Genomic DNA, 26,551 nt, shown 5'->3' with positions numbered 1-26,551 from the left:
CACCTTGCATTTATCTAAAATGAACTCCATATGCCACTCCTCAGCCCATTGGCCCAACTGATCAAGATCCCATTGTATTCTGAGATAACCTTCTTCGTTTTCTGCCAGTGATTGATGCTGGTGTCACATAGAAATGGGTCCATCTCCTGTCTGACTGTTTAGTACTCCCCACAGTCACAAGCTGCTTTCATTTCCATCTGTTCCAAAAAGTTCCAATCCACAGAGAGAGGCTGGGAGCCTGTAACTGATCTCCAAAGACTTCGTACACCAAAACATAATGTGACCTACATAGAGATTGTCAGCCCATAGGCTCGTGCTGACGTCAGTGTGCTCTAAGAAAATAATATGAAGTGGATAGTCTGGCAAGTTTCAAATAAGCACTGAAGTTGTGAGTGCTAAGAAGACAAAGTAGGAGACAGTAAATACATGACAATTTCAATCAGAAAATTTCTTGTCAAAAACCTTTGTACATTAACGCGACATACATGAAGGGACATGCACACTAGAACGAGCCATCAACATCAAAAAACAGCAGACCAAGAAAAAGAAAAGTCTATCCCTACAAGAAAACTTGGACAAGCTCACACAGAAGAACACCACAGAGAATTCAGAAGCTTGGAATAAGAACCTACAGACCGACCACTAACAAACACAGAAAAAGCCGTCCTAGTAAGAGGGATGAACTACAACTACAGGGATGTAGACAAAAAAGGACTTCTTCGCAGCATTACCTGGTAAACACAGTTCACTGATTCTGAAACAACAAGCCCAAACAAGTAAACACAACATAGGCAGTAACTCTAGCCACACTACCATACATCAAAGACATCTGAGAAATGAATACCAGACTACTCTGACCCCTTGGCATCATGGTAGTCCACAAACCTACCATCACACTGAAACAGCTACTGGTGAACCTAAAGGTCCCTACACCAACAACCAGCAAAATAATGTCATTTTGAAAATACCCTGCAAAGACTGTAAACAAACACTACGACGGACAGACAGGCAGAAAACTAGCCACCAGGACACATGAACACTAACTAGCCACCGAAAGACATGACCCACTATCACTAGTATCCTTACATATAGCCAAAGAAGGACATCACTTCGATTGGGACAATACATCCATACTAGGACAGGCTAAACATAGACATGACATGAATTCCTAGAGGCCTGGCATTCAAACCGGAACTCCATAAATGAACACATTGATTTAGACCCTATTTACCAACCTCTGAGAAAAAGAACCGGAAATAATTTCACTCATCTTTACAGACCAAGACATATAAATAGAAAGTGGGACATATCACCAGTGCTTCACTGGAGTCTCACTGATGATGTTACCTAGCATGGTGACGAAACATCTGAAAACAAACCTGCCACCTCAGCAAGCAAACTTACAACTTGAACCTCAACCTGAACGACAAATCTTCTCAAAAATCACAAATGACCATTTCAGAATGAAAGATGAATGACTGTCCCTGTGTACAAAGTGACCTGTCAGACATTCAAGTCATTGGTGTCATTGAACTCCAAACTGTTTAAGGGCTTAAGTGGTCTGTGAATTGGTCCCACAGCAGGCATAATGAGGTGGTGAGATTGATGGTTTGCGAATGCAACTTGCATGGATGTAGATTCAAGGAAGATGGTGGCCATAAAGCATGCAGCAATGTAGTTCAGTAGTAGTTCATGATAGCCAAGGCAAGCATTCTACAAGCTGGAGTCACTAGGTACCCGTCCCGAATTATCTATTGAGAATTTGCACTGATGATTCCTTAGTGGAGGAGAGGAGGATTGGAAGTGGGGTCTGAACAAGGTGGGATTTTAATGAGGTGCAGATGCATGAAAATGTTTTCTCACCTTTCGTCCCACTGATCAGGCCATAACAGAGAGGAAAACTCCACTAATAGTTACTGTTTACTGGCTCAAGGTGTTGCAGTGATATGGAAATAAGAATGATTACAATGTACTTAACATGTTCTGCACAAGGACCAGAGAAGCTATGCAAGAACAGGCATATATCAGAGAACTAAACTGAAATTGCTGAGTTTAACATGCGATTCAGGCAGACAGAGAGATGCTGCCTACTTACTTGGCAGCTGGATGGATCATTGCAACTTTGAGCAGTTCGTCTTTGTTATCGAATGTCATCGTCTGCACTCCACGGCTGACAGCATATTTAATATGAGAGACCTCCTTGCAGGGATTTGCATAAATGATCCTCTCTGCCGGTACACCAATATCTAGTATTGTCGCAATTTCATTCTGGTTGGGAAAGAAAAGCAAATTAGTTTACATAGTAAGCAGTGTTGTTCCAAGTTTTGAATGTGTATTTGCTACGGAAACTGTAGACTCAGCACTCACAATACGGTGATCTAAATGAGGGACCACATGGGGCCTCGGAGTCATGCACCATACAACACCTGAGGGTCTGCTTTACTGTGGTAATTCCTTTTGATGAAATGTAATGAAAGGGATATGATGTGAAGCAAGTATTGGAGATGGTATGTAATCGATTATTCTTCTGCATTATATATCCACCACACACTTAGACCCATGACTTTAGGGAATGGTTGAAAGTTTCCTGGAAAAAAGGTCAGGCTTTGCGCAGGACTCTTTGTAAGGAAAAAGGCAGCAAATTAAAAATAACCAGGCAGCATCTTTAAAAAAAAAATTCAAACTTAGAAAGCCAATCATGCACTGTAATCTTTATTTGATTGGTAAGTTTATCCACGGTTAAACAACAACCTTTGCCACTATGATAACTGTAGTGATTGTAATGAGGTGAGTCAGGTGGGTTTCATAGAATGAGTTCCCTCGATTTGGGCTGTTAATCTGGTTAATCCAGGAGCCCTGTCTGATCGATAAAATCAGGAGTGTTAAAGGTTCTGTTCACTCTGAAAACTGTCTCTCAGGAAGTTGGATCAGTGTCAAGGACTCTCCACATGTTAACAAGGGGTGACCTGGTGACAGGATACCAGCCTCTGCAGAGTTATTTCAATAAATTTCTTTAATAATTTCAACAATAGATGTGAACTTTTGTTTTTAATTCATTCATGAGATGTGAATGGTGGTGGCCAGGCTAGCACTTATTGACATCTCTAATTGCAGTGAAGAAGGTGGTGATGAGCTGCCTTCTTAAACTGCTGCATTCTACGCAGTGTTGGCACACACTATTCATACTAGTAGGAAGAACACTGCAGGATTTTGACCCACCCACAGAGATAGAACAGCAATGTACTTTTAAGTCAGGATGGTGTGTGGCTTGGAGGGAACTTGGACACAGTGGTGTTCATAAACTTGTTGTCCTTGCCTGTATCGATGAAACAGGTTGTGAGTTTGGATACTGCTAACTCACCTAGCTTTTCTTGTAGACTGTCAGATTGTGTGATTTAGACTTTGGCCTGCAAGTCAGGCTAATTAAAAGTAACAGCAAAAATTCTATTTGATTAAAGAATCTCAGAACTTACACCTTCTCGATAGAAAACAAAGTAAAATTCTGACTCTTCACTAACTGTTTTAATCATAAAACCCAACCAAGAATCATCGTATTACATATCCACGCAGTTTCAACCATCAATATAAATTATAGTCTATCTCTTGATGACCTGAGATGAACTGGTGATTTGTTGGATTTGCTGCAGTGGAGGTCACTCCTTCAAACATTACCTCCTCGAAGGCAGGGGATTTCCCATAACCTGGCAGACTGTGTTACACCAAAGATCACAGGGTCATTTCTGGGGTGACCATGTTCATTCCTGGGCAAGTTTGGGAGTACTCTTTGAAACCCCTGCATTGAGAACTCCAGCATGGATAGAAGGATACCTCAGGACAGCTGGTCTGAATGGTAGGGATGTGCTCATAAATCCTTTTTCCACTCCTTACAGAATATCAGCCACTCCATAGTGCCTTTGTTGTTTGCCAACCAACCAGTAGACACTGCTGCCACTCACGTTGAGGAGGTGCAACGAATACATTATACCACAAAAAAGAAACTCATTAATTAACTTCTGGCAGGACAGAAAATCCCATGTCACACCATTATTTACATCCTGGTCTTGGCATAACAAGAATCTTTACAAGAACCAGTACAAAAACATCCCAAGTTCCGATTGATTCACTCCTCCCCAAATAAATTGAGTTGTAACACCTCATATTGTCACAATCACTTTTCTGAAGGATTTTTAGATCTTTAGTCCACAGGAACTGTCTCCAACCAGAGGACATCCCCCCTTCCACAAATTGCTTCTGTAGTTTGCATAGAATATGCAGTTTCTTCTCCCTGCTAAGCACACTGGCTGTTGTCCTTATCCAATATGTACAGGTACTCAGTATACAATACATACTCAGCTCAGGCAAGAACTTAAAAAAATTGCCTCTGATTGAACTGTCATTTTTCATTACTTATACATTTTTGATCTGCACTGACTCATAACACCCGACAACGCTGACAAAAGAACTTCCGGCTCCAGCAAAATCCTAGATTTGACTGACTGACTACCAAAGTTTGGAGCATTTGCAATCATCAACATGATATCACAGCAAAAAACAAATGAACTGTGGGACAGTCACCTCATCACATCACCTCTTCATTCACAGAATTTGTTTCTATTTGGTTATACTTTCTACCCAAATTTCGACAGAAATGTCTATGCTGTCTGTGCTATTTGCAAGTGAATTAGTGCATGATGAATTTAAAGGGGATATAAGTCTGCATATTAATAATTAACAATTCATTTTTCTGCTTGTTAAAGAATAAGATTTATTTTCTTCTTTATTGATGAAGCCTGATGTGAGTCACTTTATCCTCGTTAGCAAACAACATCTTAGTTATTCAATTGGTCACGTATATATTTGTGGTAGATCATGGAATAGTGGAGCATGATTATCAGCACACTCTTACCCCCAGCATATTGCCAATCCACTACATATACATAACCTGGACATGGTGCACAGAGCATGATGGCAGAGGGTGAGGGCCAAAGTTCAGTCTCCTCACATACTGAAGGACCCCTTAGCTATAGCCAACAAGACCTAGACAACATCCAGGCTTACAATGATAAAATAGTGAGTGATATTCATGACAGGTAATAAACATCTCAAATAAGGAGTTTAAATTATCACCCCTTGACATTCAATGACTTTACAAATACTGAATCATCCATTATCAACATCCTAGAGGGGTTCCTATTGACCAGAAGCTTACTTATATTTATATGGGCCTGATGTGAAGGTGCCGATGTTGGACTGAGATGGACAAAGTCAGAAATTTCATATCACAGGTTATAATCCAATAGGTTTAGTTGAAATTACAGCCATTTGGAGCATTGCTCCTTCATTGGGTGAAATTCACCTGATAAAGGAGCAGTACTCCAAAAGTTTGTGATTTCAAATAAACCTGGAGAGGTATAACTTGGTATCATGTGATATCTAACTTTATATGTACCAGTTATGTTCATACTGTGGCTACAAAGAACCAGGAATTGTAATTCATACTGTGGCTAGGAATTCTGTGGCGAACAACTCACCTCCTGTTTCCACAGTGACTGTCCACCATCTACAACTCTGGAGTCAGGTGTGTGATGGAATACCTTCCACTTATCTGGAAAGTTCCTCCATCATCTCAAGAAGCTCATCTCCATCCCAGATAAAGCAGCCCACTTGTCTGGCCCCCATTCCATTACATTCAGTCTCTTCACCACTAACACAGAGTGACAGCTGTATCATCTATAAGATGTACTGCAGTAATACAACTTCTGGCAGCATCTTCTAAACCTCCTAACCCCTATCCTTGGAAGGACGTACCAGCACCTGCAAGTTGGCTTTCAAGGTATGCATCACCCAAATGTGAAACTATCTTGTTATTCCTCAATACTGCTGGGTTAGCACCCTGGAATTTTATTCATAGCATTGTATGCACCTATACCGCTAGAACTGCAGCAGTTCAAAATGGCAGCTCACCACCACTTTCACCTGAGTAGTTAGAGAAGGACAATAAGCACTGATCCAGCCATTGATGGCCACATCTCATGAATGAATAAAAGAAAATTCATGATTATGAAGTCCTCTATTTTATGTTTTGTGTTGAATCTTATGACTTTTTTGCTGAGTTGTGCTGAATTTTTGGGGGATTTTTTACCATGAGGCTCTGCTAGTGTTTTTTTTATTAAACTAACCATGTTAATTGCCTTATAATGTTTCTTATACCCGATTTCTGTTCATCTTACAACTCACATTCTCACAACTTACCTGTCTGTGCTTTTCTGCCAAAAAACTGGCACCTCTTACATCTGTTCCATCTCTAAAAAGCCACTGTGCACCTGGATGAGCATGGGCAGTCCAAAACTGCCCAATTCATTCAAAGACAGAGTTGGAACATGGCAGAAAAGGAAAGGATATTATTCAACTGGAGGGGGTTCAGAAAAGATTTACCAAGATAATGCCAGGAATGGAGGGTTTGAGTTAGGAAAATAGGCTGGATAGGTTGGGACATCTTTCACTGGAGTGTAGAAAGTTGAGGGGTGACTGTTCAGAGGTATATAAAATCATGAGTGACATAGATAAGGTGAATAGCAAAGATCATTTCTCTCTGTGGGGGAGTTCAAAATTAGGGGGTGTATTTTTAAGGTGAACAGAGAATGATTTGAAAAGGACATAAGGGCAACTTGTTTTACACAGAGTGGTTTGTGTGTGGAATGAATTGTCAGATGCAGGTATAGTTACAATGTTTAAAAGACATCTGGACAAGAACATGAATAGGAAAGGTTTGGAGGGATATGGGCCAAAAGCTGTTAGGTGGAACGAATTTAGTAGAGGAAAATGGTCAGCATAGACTACTTGGACAGAAGGTTCTTTTCCCATGCTGTATGACTGTGTCTCTATAAAAGTAATCTGGAGGTCTTGGTGGTCTGGAGGAGAGGTGTCGTCTTTCCAGAGAACTGGCAGAGGAGGCTGTACTGCCTGCCCCTGCCAGCTTATTCCATGGTTGCCACCTCAGAATTGCATTAAACATCTTCTCTCATTTGTTCTCACCCCTGAACCTCCCACATCATCAACCTTGTATGCCTTCAGTGCTGCCTCCTCATTGCTATGGGAAACCTTGTTTTTCCTTTATTTATTCATGGGATGAGGGCATCACTGGCTAGACAGCATTCATCGCCTAGGCCTAATTGCCCAGAGGGCAGTTAAGAGTCAATCACATTGCTGTGGGTCTGGAGTCACACGTAGGCCAGACCAGGTACGGTTGGCAACTTCCTTCCCTGAAATACATTAGTGTGCCAGATGGGTTTTTCCCAACAATTGGCAAGGATTCATGGTCATCATTAGACTCTTAATTCCAGATTTTCATTGAATTCTAATTCCACCATCTGCTGGGGTGAGATTTGAACCTGGGTCCCTGGAACAATGGCTGGATCTCTAGATTATCGGCCCAGCAACAATACCACTAGGTCATCACCTCATCACCATTGGCCCACATGCATCAGGACAGTCAACCATCTCACTCATTCCTCCTCTTTCTATTGATAGAGAATACAGCCCACAGCTGAACAGCATAAACCCATGTGGGTGAACACATCCAGATCCTCACCCTTTATGAGGAGAGAATCCTTGTCCTTGCAGGAGATGATTGGGACCATTCCCCTGTCATTGAGACAGCCATATCCTGCCAAATGAGTAAGTATCATTCTTCATTCCTTTGCCATTCTCACGGTAACAATGCTGTCAGTCTCATTCATTGCACATCACTTCAAACCACTGGCCACGATACCTTTTTTCTCTTGTTCTCTGCCCTCTGCAGAGAAACTGCCCGATCCTCTGGAAGTGCCATCCTGGAGCTCTGAGAATGGAATTATTTAAGGGTCAGAGGAAGCTCTCTTCTAAATGGAGATCTGTGCTGCGAGTATACTACTGCATCAACTGGAAGTAGGGAAGGTACAATGTGAAGGCAAGGCTTCGTGCCATGATGAGACCTTTGATCTTCCTCACACAACATCCCAAACAGTCCCTCTGTGCGTAAAGGTGTATCCATCAGTGAATCAATGCTGAGGGATTGATATCAAAGTTGATATGTAACAGAATCCAAGGTTTACCCGGCCATTACAACAAACATGAGGGAGCTGCTGGCAGTGATTTTTGACCATGTTGCACTCTGACACTGCCCTACCCCATCCTTGCAGCTGTGTCCGCATCCAATCGTGACCACTAGGCATAACGTCTCAAGAACATCTTCATTTTGGAAACACCTCAATGACCCAGATGGAGTTAAGCCACTACCTGGTGGTGTTATTTGTTTGGGACAATTATTCTTGCTCCTAATTATATGCAGTCCTCTATGGTGATCTCATCTCGCCACATCCAGAAAGGTTTCAGTTCTAGTTGCGATGGCAACTTCTGTTTCCCCCATCAACACCAGCGAGTTTAGTTTGGCCAGGATGGGACCTTTTGTGTCCACAATCTGATATTGTCAGCAGTGACCGGAAAGGAGTCCAGAAAGTTTAAGATCAGACTGGACTCTTCCAGTGGTGTCACCAGCAGTGGTGTATCTGCTAGTGGAAAGCAGCTCAAGGCATTTGCTACTTGGGCATCTGGCCACCTGGACGGTGTTCCAATTTGTAATTGTAAACACTCAGAATAGGAGCTTCCCACTGAATTTGACCTGAAGCTATGGGCAGCATGGCCCTGTCCTTTTAAATAGCCCAAGCAGGGGTTTGTGGTCTGTAACTATTACAAATTTACATCCTTAAAAGGCATCGCAGGAACTTTCTCACATCAAAGATGACTGCCAACCTTTCCTTCTCTATCTGGGCATATTTTCATTCAGCATTAGCCAACCTCTGGGGAGCATATGCTATCAGGCATTCCTGTCCACTGGTCCACCAGTGAGCAAACACTACCCCAATATCATATGGGCAGGCATCACATGACAGCACCACATCTTGCTTGGGATCATGTGTGCCAAAACCTTTGATGACAGTAGTTGTTTCTTCACTTCTGTAAAGACTCCACCTTGGCTATGAGACCATTTGTAAGAGTGACGTTTTTACAATAGCAGATTTCAGGGTGCCATGATGGAAGCCAGATTACGTGTGAAGTTTCTGTAATAATTCACCACCCCAAGGAAAGACCTAAGCTCTAATATAGACGTGGGAGCTGGGAACGTTTGATCAGCTTCATTTTATCTTCCAACGAGTATAGCCCAATGTGGTCGACTGTGTAACCCAAGTAGGTCATTTCAGTGTCCGAAACACACAACGTTTCCCTTCTAAGGCATATGCCCGCTTGGGAGAAACATTTAAGCACCAACTTCCCCAAGTGGTCTTTATTGGTCTTCCCAGTCATTAGCACATCATCCAGCAAAATAGCCACCTGGGGCTGACATTGTAAAATATTCACCATCATCCCCTGAAAAATGGCACAGGTTGATGATACCCCAAGAGGCAATCTCTTGCACATTGGTAAAATCCATTCTGGCAAACTCTTGGGAATCATCATCGAACTGCAATTACAGGTACACAAGGCTCATGTCTGGCTTTGTGAACAACAGGCCCCCAGCTAGGTTTGTATACAAATTATCCAGGTGAGGGATTGGGTATTTATCCAACTGCGAAAAGTAGTTTACCGTTTGTTTGAAATCCCCACAAAAGCGAACCAACCCATCAGACCTCACAATCGGTAAGACAGTCCTGTCCATTCTGCAAACTTACTGGTTTGATGATTCCTTCGCTTTCCAGCCTTCTGATGTCTGCCTCTACTTTTGCACATAAGCCAAATGGCACTGTGTCGGCCTTGCAGAATCATAGTATACTTTTTGGTCAACCAAACTTGGAAAAAAATGGTGTCCCATCAGAGAGAAGCGAAAGAAGAATTGAGGCCATTGAACATTATTTCAAAAGGGAAGATGGTTAAAAGTAGGGGGGGTGGGGTGTAGTGAGGCTCACAAATTAGGGAAGAAATCCAGAAGTAAGGGATATCCCACAGTATTAGAACAGAGACAGGAAGGAACCAGGCTGTGAGTTATAATCAACCGTAGTCTGTGCTTGTGGGGTTGTACAGTTAGAGGTCATTCAGATAAGGTACAGCAAGGTCAAAAGAGGGAGTTGAAAATGAGGAGAGTTACCTTAAGTCCTGTTTACGGGACACAGCTAGCCAGTGTAAAAGACATGAACTGTTCAAACTCTGAATATATGATTGAATTTGTGAAAATTAACCTCTCACAGACGAGCATAAAGGAAATCACTTCTTGAGATGAAACTGGGTTTGACAAGTGGAGGTGTGAAAGTGACAAAATCATCTTAATTAAATACAGACATAATTTTTTCAATGTCACTTATATAGTATGGGAAGTATTATACTACGTCAAAATAATGTAGTTATCAGACATACATTTCTGGAATTTTCTAAGCTTTTCAGCCAGTCCTACCTTACTGGCACAGTCAAAGCCGAGTCCCATTTGAGCAAGAATCTGAGCCACTGGTTTGCTGTTGTTACATTTCACAGCATAGAAAGGTTTCACTCGGGGCAGAGCCCTCTGCCATTGGAGATGCTGATGTACAAGATCACCCAGATCAGCAACAGAGAAAGCATCTGTGTTCTCCTGTAATAACAGAAACTGCACTCAACTCAATATGATACACATACTTCTACAGTGTCCTGTGTTGTACAATAATTGTTCTTCACTGGACATCATAATTTCAATGCAAAGTATTGATTAAGTAATGAGAACATAATTATTCAATTCAGCATTTCAATGGTTTTATTAAAATCATTCCAGATGTTCATTCCAGGACTTAGCTTGTAAATTTGCTGCTCATCAAGGAACTCAACCAAAAGTCGGAATGGTGCTAAGATAAATCTGTGAGCTGTTCTGGACTATACTTTACCATTACTAACTTGTTAATATTCTAAAATAGGGTGCCTTGAATTAACCTGTGGATTACAGCAGGTTTATAAACTTGACATTTGGAATATTAAATGAGACACAGCCTGTGATAAAGTCTGCACAGTAGAAATACTGAGAGTACAATCTTTCAAGATGGCAATTACAGTCAGAATAGACTCCTCTGTTTTACTCATCCTGTTTGTCCTTTTGTGTAGTTTCTTCAGTATTGTTGGAACTGCACTAACACAGGCGAGTGAAGAGTATTCTACAGAATTCTCATCCTCTTAACTGTTGTAGTCAACATAGAATATATGTAACTGTTAAGTTCAGTTTCTGGTGAATGTAACCCCCAGAATGTTGATAATGACATTTTCTTTGCGGAATCCCTCACTAAATTTCACAGAACATCCAGGCCTTGTTGGATATGGATATGGACTGCTAATCAAATCATGGATGGTGTTGAACATTGTGTAATCATCAAGTAAACATGCCCATTCCTGACCTTATGATGATGAGAAGGACATTGATGAAATGGCTGAAGATAGTTGGGCTGAGGGCATTACCCTGAGGAATTTCTGCAGATTTGTTCTGGAGCTGAGATGACTGACCTCCAACAACCACAACTATCTTCCACCTAATTTCCATTGATTTCACTTTTGCTAAGATGCCTTGATGACACATTCACAAAACTGACGTAAATAGGAATCAAAGGGAAAGCTCTTCGCTGTGGCTTGGGCAAGAGATGCAGGCAAAATGTGTAAAAGAAAATTTTATACAGGGGCAGTAATAATCTTGAACCTACTGCCCACAAAGCTGGTGGCTGCCAAAAAAATAAGAAATCAATCATTTGAAGAGGAAGTCTGATGGGCACTTGAAAGAAATCAACGTGCAGGGCAATGGGGATTGAGAAGCACAGTGGGACTGACTGGATTGCTCCATGTACAACTGCCATGGATTGAATAGGATGAATGGCCTCTCCTTCTTTGCCATAAATTACTCTAAGATTGAATGCCTTTTCTTTTTATTCACTTGTGGGAATGTGGTCACTGGCTGGCCAGCATTTATTTTCCATTTCGAGTTGCCCTTGAGAAGGTGGATGTGAGCTGTCTTCTTGAACCACTGCAGTCCATGAGCTGTAGGGTGACCCATTAAGCCTTTAAGGAGAGAATTTCACTGTTTTGATACAATGACAGTGAAGGAACAGCAATATTTTTCCAAGTCAGGATGGTGAATGGCTTAGATGCAAGCTTGCAAGTAGTGATGTTTCTATGCATCTGCTCCCTTGTCCTACTGGATGGAATTGGTCGTGGATTTGCTATCTAAGGATCTTTGGTGAATTCTGTCGTGCATCTTGTACATAGTACATAGAAATGCTACTGATTGTTGATGCTGGAGAAAGAGAGTACTTGTGGATGTGGTACCAATCAAGCATGCTGCTTTGTCCTGGATGGTATCAACCTTCTTCAATATTGTCAGAAAGTGGGGATTGTTCCATCACACTTGTGTCTTGCAACTGGTTGTCAGGCTTTCAGGAGTCAAGATGTGAATTACCTGCTACAGTCTTCTGCTTCTGACCTGCTCTTGTGGCCACTGTGTGTATGCAATGAGTCGTTAGTTTCTGGTCAATGGTACGTTGATTATGGGGTATTCAGTGGTGGTAACACCATTGAAAGTGGTTAGATTGTCTCTTATGAGGTAGCCATTGCCTGGCATTTGCGTGGCGCGAATGTTACTTACTATATTTCAGTGCAAACCTGGTTATTATTCATATCTTGTTACATTTGAAAATGGACTGCTTCAGCACATGAGGAGTCACAACTGATGCTGAACAGCAAGCATTCATTGGTGAATCTCCTTATGATGGAGGAAAAATCCCTAATGATGCAGCTGAAGATGGTTGGGCTTAAGACACTATGCTGAGGAATGCTGGTAGAAATGTCCTAGAGCTGAGATGACTGACTTTCAACAACCACAACCAACTCTCAATGTGCCAGCAGAGAGTTTACCCCCTGATATAAATTGATTCCAGTTTTTCTGGAACTCCTTGATATATCACAAGTGAGTGAAATGCAGCCTTGATTTCAATGACTGTTACTCTCACCTCACCTGCAGAAATCAGCTCTTCTGCCCAAGTTTGAACCAGGGCTGGAAATCAGGAGCTGAGTGGCCATGGCAGAACCCAAACTGGGCATTCACTGAGCAGGTTATTGGTGAGCACATGCTGCTTGATAGCATTATTGATGACACTTTCCATCACTTTACTGATGATTGAGAACAGACTGATGGGGCATAACTGGCTAGGTTGGATTTGACCTGCTTTTTCTGTACAGGACATACCTGGCCACTTTGAACATTGTTGGGCTGATGCCAGTATTGTAGCAATACTAGACAACTTGATCAGGGGAATGGCAAGTTCTGGAGCACATGTTTTCAGTACTATTGCTGGAACTTGATCCAGGACCATTTCTTTTGTAGCATCCATTACCCCAACCATTTCTTGAAAATATGAAGTGAATCAATTTGCCTGAAGCCTGGTATTTATGATGCTGAAGACCACTGAGAAAAATCATCCACCTGGCACTTCTGGCTGAGGGCTGCTGCTGGACATGGTCATTCAGTTGGTTAAGGGCACCATTTGGTTTCTAGATGCATGTTCTGATATCTCCCTTAATAGTGGCATCCCTAGACTATTTCTGTGACCTGAGATCAGTGTTGTTAATGGTTATTTCTGGTCCTTCATAATCTCTGTTTGGTGCAGTTTGAAATGTTACTTCAGTCTTGGGGAAATTGATACGGAATCTGATGTTTTTGAGAGCCTTTGTGAATCTCTTTGACGTAGTCTGGATGCCTTCACTGTTGTGAAAAGCTAAGAGACAGTAATCTGTCTTCTGTGCCTCTGTGACCTTGGGGGGACCTGCAGAGATTGAATAGCTGCCTTGGACCAAATGTAATGTTGACTGCTGTAGGTCTGTCATCAGTGTCATACGTGTTACAGCAAAGGAGAGGTTCAATGACAATTTAATTAGAATATAGATAGAAAGAGTATAGTTGAAATAAATGCTAGTCACTTAAGACTGGGGAATTAATAATGTGAAACAAAGAAAGGGCAGCAAACTAAGAAAAATATTTTGTCGAATTTTACAGTGGAAGACACTGAAAGTGTTTCAAAAATAGAAGATAATGTGAGAGCAAAAGGGAGGGTGAAACTGAAAATAATAATTTTCACCTGAGAAAAAATGTGAGAAAAGTTCAGAGACCAAAGGCTGACATTTCCCTGGTTTTGATGGCTTGCTTCTTAGGGTCTTAATGTGGCTAGAGAGATAGTGGATGCTTTAGTTATAATTTCCCAGAAATCCCTACAGTCTGGAAAGATCCCTGTGGACTGTAAAGCCACAAGTATAACATCTCCATTCAGAGAAGAAGGAAAAAACAAACCAGGAAACAATAGACCAGTTTGCACCACTGTACAGTCTGTAGAGAGCTCAGGAGAACAAGAGTTACCAAGTCAAAGAAGAGCTTCATGTGAAATAGGATCCTCAGACTTCAATGTAGCTACCTCCAGATGAGTGACTGCCAGAGCTGATGATGCCTCAGGATGATCCATGTCTCTGCCAAATGCTGGTCGAAGTGCAGTCCCTACCTGGTTACCCTCAAGGTAACACAGCCTTTTTTTCGGAAGCTGCTGGGAGCCTCTGTAGCACTTGGTAGATACCACCTTTTTCAGAGCTCACTGATTCTCTCTTCATAAGAGCTGACTTAATGAATCTATTTAAAACAAAAACAGAAAGTGCTGGAGAAACTCAGCAGGTCTGTCAGCATCTATGTGAAGAAAGCTTCTGATGAAGAGTCACCTTACTGAAAAAGTTAACTCTGTTTTCTTCCAGGATATTCTTGCCAGGGCACTTTTATGGCTCAGAATTAGTGATACTGATTATTCTCAATAAATGTCATCTTGTTAGGTGCATAGTTTGATTATATTCATTAGTTTGTGATGTTTTATTAATTTAGCCACTCAACTCATCTTCTTTAAATGCCTCTTGGGCCACTGCAATTCATGGATTGTCACTTCCATGTCAACCATCATTTTTGGATTTCGAGGTTTGTTTTTAAGCTGTATGCCCTTCTTGCTGCCACCTTCCCCATTTATATGTGGACTCGAACTGATACACATTGGTTTGCCTGCACTCAATTTGGACTCTGTCCCAACCAACAAGTCCTGGAGTCAGACTTGAATCTGAAGACTTCTGGCTGAGAGGCAAGAAAGTTACCACTCTAGTTCCTGCTTCTTCAGTTTATACATAAAGCTGAGTGAGTTAATGAATAGCTAACTGATGAATATTTATTGTTATATATGTAGGTATTACTTTTTTAATACAAAGCGAGATGTTATAAAAGGAGTCAGGAACTGTACTGTTATATCGATGTAAAGATATATCTCCAGAATGCCACATTAAGACAAGCAAGCAGCAGACAGCACACCAAATTTGCATTGTTCCAAACACATGAAGAGTTCTGAAGAAATACACTTGATAACAGCTTCAATATTTGTGTCTAAAAGTGTGATTATTTTAACCTTCTACCATAAGACATAACACACATTACATTGACAGGATTATTGGACCTCTGTTCAGAAAAGTAAAGGAGTTTTAAGCAACTGTTTGCTTACATTGAACTAATGAAACAAATTACTTTGATAAAAGTATTAATACTATGCGTAGAAGATCCTTTACTTTCTCAATATTTATCTTTTCATCAACATGCTGCAAATCTCTGTAATTTCAAACATTGCAGAATATGATTCAATTAAAGATATTGGGAGGAAAGAAAAGCTACAAAGAGGAGAAAAAAGAAGGGAAAGGGTCTGGCAAGTAGAGGAGCCCTGACTGAAGCAGCCGACTCTGCTGCCATCTTGAAACTACTAGGCTATATTACTGGAATTCCAAATATTTTGATACAGTTGAACAAATATTAATCAACCTACTGATCACGTCTAACAATGAAAACTAATAGATTACTGCCGCAATTACCATTGTATCAACACTCACCCTGAACATTTGCTCTTTGATCTTCTGATCAATGATATCCATTATAGTGACACCTTTCTCCAAAATGACAAGTTCAGATCCATTAATGATGTTTTCCATTTCTCAACTTGCAAAGGTTTGACTTCAGACTGTAAAAGAAATTAGAACTTCTGAAAAATCCAAAACCATTTGTAGTTTGACAATAGGGAACAGAAATAAATTTATACTAAGCATCTAGCTTTACATTCCAGATAAAGCTTCTCCCTCCCACTGTTTAAAGATTGATATGGAATACAATGCATTTTCATTTGAATGGTAGGGTCCTGTGAGTGTTGCCAAACAAATTGACCTTGGAGTCACTGGTAGACATGGTGATGAAGAAGGTGTTCGGTACTTGCCTTTATTGGTCAGTGCGTTGAGTTTAGGAGTTGGGATGTCATGTTGTGGCTGCACAGGAAATTGGTTAGGCCACTTTTGGAATATTGCATTCAGTTCTGTTCTCTCTGCTACAGGAAAGATGTGAAACTTGAAAGGGTTCAGAAAATATTTACAAGGATATTCCCAGGGTTGGAGGTTTGAGCTATAAGGAGAGGCTGAATAGGCTGAGGCTATTTTCCCTGGAGTGTCAGAGGCTAAGGGGTGACCTTATTGAGGTTTACAAAATCATGAGAGGCATGAATAGCCAAGATACTTTCCACTGTAGGGGAGTCCAAAACTACAGGGCATAGGTTTAAAGTGAGAGAGCCGTAAGGGGCAACTTTTTCATGCAGAGGGTGGTGCGTGTATGGAATGAGCTGCCAAAGGAAGTGGTGGACGCTGGTAGAAGTACAACATTTGAAAGGCATCTAGATAGGTTCCTGAATTGTAAGGGTTTAGAGGGATGTGGGCCAAATGCTGACAAATGGGACTAGATTAATTTAGGATATCTGATCAGCATGGACAAGTTGGATTGAAGGGTCTGATTCTGTGTTGTACATCTATGACTGTAAATGATCTCTTCTCGACCAGAATATACGATTGTATGCATGACAACATTTTAGATATAACATAATTATTACAAGAGGGCTTAATGTATCCTCTTAATTCCATGGAGTCTTATAGCAAGCAATTTGTGCTGCCCTATTAAAACTTGTTTGAAATTATCTAAAGAGAGTTTCAGTCCAACATAAGGTTCAAGGTAAAATGTTATCAGAAGGAACACCAGTTATTGATGCTTCTGCTTTGTTTTTTTTTGTAAACATTTATGGAATGTAGGTATGAGGAATGCCCATGTATGAAGTTAACATAAAATGGCTGAAAGTGGTTCTCAGTTGACTTAAGTGCCTGGGGAAGATTTTTGGCTGAAACAGCAACTCGCTCATTCTGCTGTTTCAAGCCAAACTGCAGGGAGTATATACTTGGTAATAAGATTAGAATAACATTCAAAGGGTCTTATGAAATGTATACAATTAATTTTGTTGAAACAAAAAAAAACAGCTGCCTGTATAAAGGCTGTTTGATACGGGATAACCTTGAAAAATGCTGATAGAAACCTTCAAATCAGGTTGGTCCAAAGTTAAGATTTCCCCCCCCCCCTACCCCTGAATCATAGCCACAGGTGATATATTTTCAAAAATGGAGTTTTAAGTATGCAGGCATTAAGAAATTTGACTGCATTCTCATGGATTCTCAGACTAGAGTAGAGAAGCCCCCTTTCATTGAGCAGGTGGATACTGAATAACTGGTGCAGAAGCTAAAGCCTGGAATATGGTTGAATATGATGTATTGTGGAAGCCCAAAAGTAAAAGATAAGCCTGTCTAGTAAACATAAAACCATGGGAAGTGTGAGAACTGCCCATCAACTGATTACATTGTCACACGATTAACCTGAATGGACCTATATGTAATCAATTAAAAATATGAGTGGTTTGTAACAACCAAAGGCAGGCTAAAAACAAAAGAATAAAAAATATATTTCCCTTTGTCCAGGGGAGAATTGGTTCTGCACTGCCAGAGGTTTCTTCCCACTTGTGTAAAATGATAAAACTGTCTGTCAATGGAATTGGACCTTGGAGTTGAGTGGTTCATTTCGTCATTTTGCCCTCAAAGTAAGTATCACTGGAGAGGTCAACATTTATTGCCTATCCCGAAACTAACTGGATTGCTAAGTTAGATAAAAAGGAATTGAGCTAATTACATTGTTGCTTGTCTGTAGTTATATTATAAACAGACCAAAGTGAACATGTTCACATATTCCCACGTTATACTCTATCTGTCAACATTTCCTACTCACGTCCTCCATCCTCTGAAGTTCCTCCACATCTCAGTCCTAAACCTTATATTCTGAGATCGTGTCCTCTGTTTCTAAACTCCAATGGTCCGGGGAAACATCCTTTCTGTATCTACTCTGTCTAGTCCTTTAAGAATTTCATAATTTTGTCTGATGTTGTCTTACCTTTTGTTTTGAAGTCCAGAAAATATAAACCCAGATTCCCCAATCTCTCCTCCAAGACAGACCCACAATCCCATGAGTCAGTTTGATGGATCTCTGCCCATCCCTGTCTATCATAAGAACATCTTTCCCTATTCAAGGGAACCAGCACTGTACGCATTCTCCAGGGGCAATCTAACCAATGTTTCAGGCAATTGAAGCAAGATTATTTTGCTCCTGTACTCAAACCGGCTTGCAATAAAGGCTAACATACCATTTGTAGCTTTAAGTGACTTATAAACTGAGGTCTCTTTCAACATCAACATTTCCCAATCTCTCACCATTTAGGAAATACCCTGCAAATCTATTCCTTCTTACAAAGTAGATAATCTCACTCACTACATTGCATTCCTACCTTTGTTCACTTAGTCTGTTAAATCTCCCCGAGGCTGTTTTGCATCCTCATCACAACTCATACTCCCACAAAGTTTTGTATAATGTGCAATTGATCCCCACATCCAGATCCCCCAACCAGACTGTGAAAACTGGACCCATGCATTTACCCTTGTAGTCCACCTGTGGTCACAGCCTGCCAAACTGAGAATGACCTATTTGCTCCTATCCTCTATTTTTGCGGCTTGAACAATCCTCAATCCATTCTCATACATAACCAAAACTCTGTTTACTAATCTCCTGTAAGAAACCTCAAATCCAAATACACCATATCCATTGGTCCTTCTATCTGGTTCTGCTAGTAACATCCTCAGAAAACTCATCAGTATTGTCAAACATTATTTCCGCTTCATTAATCCACTTTGACTCAATCTAATCAGAAAATTAGTTTCTAATTTACAGTAATTACATCCTTTGGAATAGATTAAAGCATTCCTAGCTCGCTGTCTATTCCTCTTCCTCACTTTTGATGATCTGCATTGTCTTTAATGGTCTTTGCACATAAATTAATCAATTAGGAAACATGGGCACTTTACTGGTGGTGGTTAAAGGAGGGGAAAATAATCACCATGAATGATTTAGTGATGGGGAAAAGAATGTTCAGTTGTGTGCACGAGCACTTCTGGATAGAGAAAAAAGATAAGGTCCTAGTATTTTCCATGCTACAGATGTCAGGCCAGTAGGTCTGTAATTCTCCCTTTACTCCCTACTTCCTTTGGTGCATTGCCAACCCTCTAATCCATAGACACCATTGCAGAATAAATAGCATTTTGAGGGATAATCACAGATGCACTCATTAACTCTGTAGCCATCACTTTCAGCAGTCTACAGTGAAGGTAATTTGGTCTCAGGGATTTTTAACTTTAGTCTCCATTCATTTCTCCAATGCTGCTGATTTACTTATTTTCTTTTAGTTCTAAACTTTTTGGGATTTTTTGGGCTCATCCTTCATTTTTTTTTGGCTGAGTGGACTGTTTCTCATGACGAAGCCTAATGAGATAAATTGCTGTACCTTAACAAAATCATTAAGTACCTACTCTGCCCTTATGTTTCGCATTCCTACTACTCTGGGCTGCATTTCAGACCTGTCATTGGGAAACAAGTTGAATCAGTTGATTTTACCCAGATGACATCAGTCACTGTACTGATGTATTTGTGGGATCATGACAGAGAGACCCCACACAGATCACCCATCTTTCTCTGGAAGGAGCTAACAGACAGAAGTTCAGAGCAGCAGTCACCTTCACTGAAATCTTAAAAGGATGGCTCCCCACTCCTGCTGCCCTCAGGTCCTGCTCCAGCATCTGGCACAGTTCCATCATAGTGTTCTTAAACATATGGAGTCTGGGCCAAAAAGCTTTGGTCCTCTGGCAGATTCCATGAGGCTGTGACCTGTACCTGAGCTGGCTTTGTGACAGCTGCCCACTGCTTCTGGAATTGTCATTGACCCTGGTCCCCCTGCATCCACCCTCACTTTCCCATTAAGACAGCAAGTTGTACCTGGAGCTAATTGAGATTTAAGTCAGAGTCAGACAGACGTATCTGGTGAAGTGGAAAGTTCAGTTGAAGGTCAAGGACAAAAACCATTCTTTACAAGAAACCCTCTCCTCAGTCTTAGGCGTCATCACATTCTGAAAGTTTGAGTCAAGTAGGGAGGTACCCTCTTAGAAATAGGTTAATTACAAGTTTTTAAGTTAGGTTTGCAAATAATTGGAAAAAAGAGATGTATTTAAGTTGTAGTTAAGATGCTATTAATCTTTAGCTTCTATGCATCAGAGGAAACCTTCTTTTCCCCATTCTACAGACCATTCTAAAATTAATGAATTACTGAAATATCTTTTTTGATCAAGATGTTCAAAATCACAAGGGATACTGGCGGAGTAGAGAGGGAGAAAGTGGTTGCACAGTTGGAAGGATCAAGTATAAGAGGGCACAATTTTAAGGTGATTGATAAAAGAAGCAATGAGGACAAGTGAGAATTCATTTCCAGGGGACATGAGTGGTTTGGATCTGGAATGCAGTGTCCAAGAATGAGAAGGCAGCTTCAATCGAGGCTTTTGAGAGCAAATTGGATTATCAGAAAGGTGAGAGGTTACACAATGAAGGTGAACTGATCATTTAGTATAGTCAGTGTAGACATGCTGGGCTGAATGGCCTCCTCCTGTGCTGTAACCATTGTGCAATTCTCTTAGTCAACCTCTCAAAAGCATTACCTGCAGGAGGGTCAACTCTGTGACATTTGATCTAAACAATGGCCATGAAATTTTTATTTTTAAACAGCTATATATGGTAAATAGAAAACTTTATATCCAGTTTATGTTAGCAAGTGTGGAATTGTAGCTGGGACAACCTACCATATGCACCCCTTACCAAGGGCAGCACAGTGTCTCAGTGGTTAGCAGTGCTGCCTTACAGGGCCAGGAACTTGGGTTCAAATCCAGTCTCTCCCTGTGTCTGTGTTGGTTTGTTCCCATGGTCAGGTGAATTGTCCATGGTATTAGGTACATTAGTCAGGGGTAAATATAGGGGAGGGGAATGGGTCTGGGTGGGCTAGTCTTTAGAGGGTCGGTGTGGACTTGTTGGGCTAAAAGGCTGTATGGAATCCAATCTATACAACGAGTGAAAACACACACTATTCTAAAGGGATCCGTGCCTGGCTTGACTGAACACCCGTCAATGCAAACAAGCTCAGGACAGTGTTTAGCATGAAGTGGAAGCCCAGTTCTGTTCAAGTATTTTGTATCAGATGCAGCACTTCTCTGTGCATCAAGTCCAAATGTCAGAGCTATCTGGTTATTTTAATTTCTTACACTTCATTTACATGATATAAAGCACTTTTATCAAAATAAATGAGGTCTTTTATCCCTGTTACTGTTTTCAGTTCTAACATCAGACTCCCTGATGGTGAGAGATACAGGAGAAAGATTTGCATTCACTGCACATGATCACCACCTACAGGTCACTACTGATCAGATTCATTGCCTGGTTTGAGCTGTCAGTATAAACCCTTCTGCAGGCTCCATGCACAAACTCTAAGGATTCATGATTTGGAGGATCTAAGGATTCAAGCAGCCATTTGCAAACACCCACTGTAGTACTCTCATTGGTATTCAGTCAATCAACATTCCCAGGGCAGGTACAGCATAGAGAGAGAAACTAAATTAAAGAAGCAAATACCTGCTCGTGATAGTAAATGTGATGGAGAATCAAGCCAAATGCAGAAGGTTTGGAAGGGAGATGTCAAAGCAAAAAAAGAGAGGCAAAGAGGGATGATGAACAATGAGTGGCAGTTAAGATAAATGGAATTTGCAAAGTCTTCTATGAGCACATAAATAGTAAAGGTTGATGAAAGGAGCAGAATGGCTGATCAGGGGTTCAAGAAAAGAGATTTATGTCTAGAATGGTGTTAAATTAATATGTTGCATCTTTCTTTACCTACAAGGCAAATGCTGCCCGGGTAAAGCTCAGTCACTAGAAGGGTTTAAAATTGAGAAGGGGATATTGGTTAGCTGTCAGTATTTAAAGTGTTCCTTATTCATTCATGTGATAAGAGCGGCACTGGCTAGACTAGCATTTATTGCCCATCCCTAATTGCCCACAGGGTAGTTAAGAGTCAACCACATGTAGACCAGATCAGATGAGGACAGCAGTTTCCCTCCCGAAAGGACATTAATGAACCAGAGGGTTTTTACAACAATTGACAATGGATTTGTAGCCATCATTAGACCTTTTCAATTCCAGATTTTTACTGAATTCAAATTCCACCATCTGCAATGACAGAATTCAAAACTGGTTCCCCAGAACATTGCCTGGATCTATGGATTAACAGTCCAATGATAATACCACTAGGCTGTCGCCTTCCCCCATTGAAAAGACACCGGGACTGGGTGAGATGTATCCAAGGAGAAAGTGAGGACTGCAGATGCTGGAGACCAGAGTTGAAACATGTGGTGCTCTTCAACTCACACTTTGTGAGTTGAAACACAGCAGGCCAGTCAGCATCCGAGGATCAGGAGAATCGATGTTTCGGGCATAAGCCCTTCTTCAGGAATGAGGCTGGTGTGCCAAGTGGGCCGAGATAAAAGGTAGGGGGAAGGGAATTTGGGGGAGGGGCGCTGGGAATACAATAGGTGGAAGGAGGTGAGGGTGATAGGCCAGAGAGGGGGTGGAGGCGGAGAGGTCGGGAAGAAGATTGCACGTCAAGAAGGCGGTGCTGAATCCGGGGGTTGGGACTGAGATAAGGTGGGGGGAGGGGAAATGAGGAAGCTGGAGAAATCTACATTCATCCCGTGTGGCTGGAGGGTTCCTAGGCGGAAGATGAGGCACTCTTCCTCCAGGCGTTGTGTGGCCAGGGTCTGGCGATGGAGGAGGCCAAGGACCTGCATGTCCTTGGCAGAGTGGGAGGGGGAATTAAAGTGTTCAGCCACGGGGCGGTTGGGTTGGTTTATCCCATGTGGTTGGAGGGTTCCTAGGCGGAAGATGAGGCGCTCTTCCTCCAGGCGTCACGTGATTCTATTGGCGATGATTGTATTGGCGCTACCTTGTGGTCCAACGAGGAGGTTGAACAGTTCATCCACTTTACTAACACCTTCAAATTTACCTGAACCGTCTCAGACTCCTCCCTCCCCTTCCTAGACCTGTCCATTTCTATCTCAGGCGACTGACTCAACACAGACATTTACTACAAACTGACTGACTCCCACAGCTACCTAGACTACACCTCCTCCCGCCCCTGCCCCCTGTAAAAACGCCATCCCATATTCCCAATTCCTTCGCCTCCACCGCATCTGCTCCCAGGAGGACCAATTCCACTACTGAACAACCCAAATGGCCTCCTTCTTCAAAGACCGCAATTTCCCCTCTGACGTGTTCGACGATACTCTCCACCGCATCTCCTCCACTTCCCGCACCTCCGCCCTTGAACCCCGCGCCTCCAATCGCCACCAGGACAGAACCCCACTTGATCCTCACCTTCCACCCCACCAACCTCCGGATACATTGTATCATCCTCCGTCATTTCCGCTATCTCCAAACAGACCCCACCACCAGGGATATATTTCCCTCCCCACCCCTATCAGTGTTCCGGAGAGACCACTCCCTCTGCGACTCCCTCATCAGGTCCACACCCCCCATCAACCCAACCTCCACTCCCGGCACCTTCCCCTGCAAGCGCAGGAAGTGCAAAACTTGCGCCCACACCCCTCACCTCCCTCCAAGGCCCTAATGGATCCTTCCATATCCGTCGCAAATTCACCTGCACCTCCACACACATCATTTACTGTATCCGCTGCACTCGATGTGGACTCCTCTACATTGGGGAGACAAATCGCCTGCTTGCGGAACGTTTCAGGGAACACCTCTGGGACACCTGCACCAACCAACCCAACCACCCCGTGGCTGAACACTTTAACTCCCCCTGGTCCTTGCAGGTCCTTGGCCTCCTCCATCGCCAGACCCTGGCCACACGATGCCTGGAGGAAGAGCGCCTCATCTTTCACTTAGGAACCTTCCAACCACATGGGATGAATGTAGATTTCTCCAGCTTCCTCATTTCCCCTCCCCCCACCTTACCTCAGTCCCAACCCCAGGATTCAGCACCGCCCTCTTGACCTGCAATCTTCTTCCCGACCTCTCCACCCCCAACCCCTCTCCGGCCTATCTCCCTCACCTCCTTCCACCTATCGTATTCCCAGCGCCCCTCCCCCAAATTCCCTCCCCCCTACCTTTTATCTCAGCCCACTTGGCACACCAGCCTATTTCCTGAAGAAGGGATGCCTGAAACATCGATTCTCCTGCTCTTCAGATGCTGACTGGCCTGCTGTGTTTTTCCAGCACCACACTTTTCAACTGAGATGTATCCAAGGATACTGAATGGAATGCAAGTAAAAATTGCAGAAATACTAGTCATTTTTCCTGGATTCAGGAGTGGTGCTGGAGAAGTGGAGAATTTGGAACATTATGCTCTTGTTCAACAAAGCTTGTAAATACCACTGCAGCAATTATAGACCATTTGGTCTAACTTTCGTCACTGGGGGATCTTCTGGAAACAGTTGTTCAGGATAGAATTAAGTTCCATGCGGAAAAATGTGGTTTAATTCAGAAATGCCAATGTTAAGGAAAAGTTGTGTCAAACTAACTTACTGGAGTTTTTGAAGAGGTCACAGAGAGGGTTGTTGAGGATAAAGCTGATGAGGTGATGTAGATGGGTTTTCAAAAGGCATTTGATACAATGCCACAGACCAGATTTATGAGGAACTTTACAGGTCATGGAATAAAAGGGACATTAGCAACATGGATATAAAATTAGCTCAGTGATAGGAAACAAGAGAATTGGTTAATGAGTATTTTCCAGGCTAGAGGAAGATTTGTAATAGAGTTTCCCAGAGGATTATATCAGGGCCCTTTTTTTTCTGATGATACATACAGATGACATAGATCTTGTTATGCAGGGAACGATTTCAAAGTTTGTGGTCAATACAAAACTTGGAAACATTCTAAACTGTGATGACCACAGGACTCCAAAAGGACATTGAAAAGTTGGTGGACTGGGCAGATAGGTGCCACGTCAAGTTCCTTGCGAAGAAGTGAATGGTGATATATCTTGATACAATGTACATGGAGAGACAGTATAAATAAATGGTCTTTTTCAAAAGGGAGCAGAAGGACCTGGGTATGTATGTGCATATTGGAAAGCTGAGTTATAAAGAAAGCCTAGATAGGCTGGGACTTACTTCATTGGAGTGTAGGAGGCTGAGGGGTGACCATACAGAGGTTTATAAAATCATGAGGAGTATAAAATAGGGTTAATGGTCAGGCCCCTTTTCCCTACAGTGGAGGATTTCAAGTCGAGAGGGCATATTCTTAAGGTAAGAAGAGAGAGATTGAAAAAGACATGAGAGGCAAATTTTCTTCATCGAGGGTAGTTCATGTGTGGAATGAACTTCCTCAGGAAATGGTCAATATAGATAAACTTACTATGTTTAAGAGACATTTGGATTAGTACATGAGTAGGAAAGGTTTGGACCAGGAACACGCAGGTGGGACTAGTTTAGTTTGTAATTATGTCAGACAAAGACTGGTTTAACCGAAGGGTCTGCTTCCATGCTGTATGACTCAATAAGTTATTAATGGTGACATTAATGGGTAAAGAGAGCTGTAAATAACGCATACAGTACTCTAGATTCCATAAATAGGGGCACAGAATACAAGCGCAGAGAGATCATGAAGAACTTGTATAAGTCAGTGTTTTGACCTCAGTCCCATTCTGGGCACCAACACACTGGGAAAGTTACAAATGCATTGGAAAGACAGCAAAAAAGGTTGATGAGATTTATTACAGGGATGAGAAACTTCAACGGTTTGTTGGGGAGGCGAATGGTGAGGGAGACGTGATTGAAGGTTTCAAAATCATGAAGGGTCTAGATGGAGTATCCAGAGAGAAACATTTGTAAACAGAGGGGAACCACAGAGCACCATTTTAAAATGTTTTGCAAAGGAAATAAATGTGAGGTGCGAAAAAACATTTTCACATACTAAGTGGGTCCAGGTTTTGACTACGTTGCCTAAGCCTATCGTGGAGGCAGGTTCATCAAGCTATTCTAAAGTCCCTTTCGATGACTATTCAAACAGAAACAATAGAACATAGAACATTACAGCACAGTACAGGCCCTTCAGCACTCGATGTTGCACTGACCTGTGGAAACAATCTGAAGCCTAGCTATCCTACACTATTCCATTTTCATTCTATGTTTATCCAATGACCACTTATGGCCCTTAAAGTTG

General features: G+C 41.9%; 1 protein-coding gene across 2 annotated transcripts in view; it reads right to left on the bottom strand.

The window, feature by feature from the left end:
• LOC140480358 (antizyme inhibitor 2-like) overlaps positions 1–26,551 on the bottom strand; it is a 76,048-nt gene that overhangs the window by 39,968 nt on the left and 9,529 nt on the right. The window contains exons 2-4 of one of the 2 annotated variants that reach the window (XM_072575116.1): positions 15,928–16,055; positions 10,424–10,597; positions 2,096–2,268 (exon numbers count right to left, since the gene is read on the bottom strand). In XM_072575116.1, the coding sequence (XP_072431217.1) occupies positions 2,096–2,268; positions 10,424–10,597; positions 15,928–16,026 (446 nt within the window). In that variant the 5' untranslated portion in view covers positions 16,027–16,055. Of the gene's footprint in view, positions 1–2,095; positions 2,269–7,771; positions 7,834–10,423; positions 10,598–15,927; positions 16,056–26,551 lie in introns of those variants that run through there. The other variant, XM_072575118.1, reaches the window with a different exon arrangement.

Source organism: Chiloscyllium punctatum, chromosome 8 (assembly GCF_047496795.1).
Source record: "Chiloscyllium punctatum isolate Juve2018m chromosome 8, sChiPun1.3, whole genome shotgun sequence".
Lineage (NCBI taxonomy): Eukaryota > Metazoa > Chordata > Chondrichthyes > Orectolobiformes > Hemiscylliidae > Chiloscyllium > Chiloscyllium punctatum.
The sequence above is the reverse complement of the archived record's forward strand: the minus strand, read 5'-3'. Positions and strand labels throughout refer to the sequence as shown.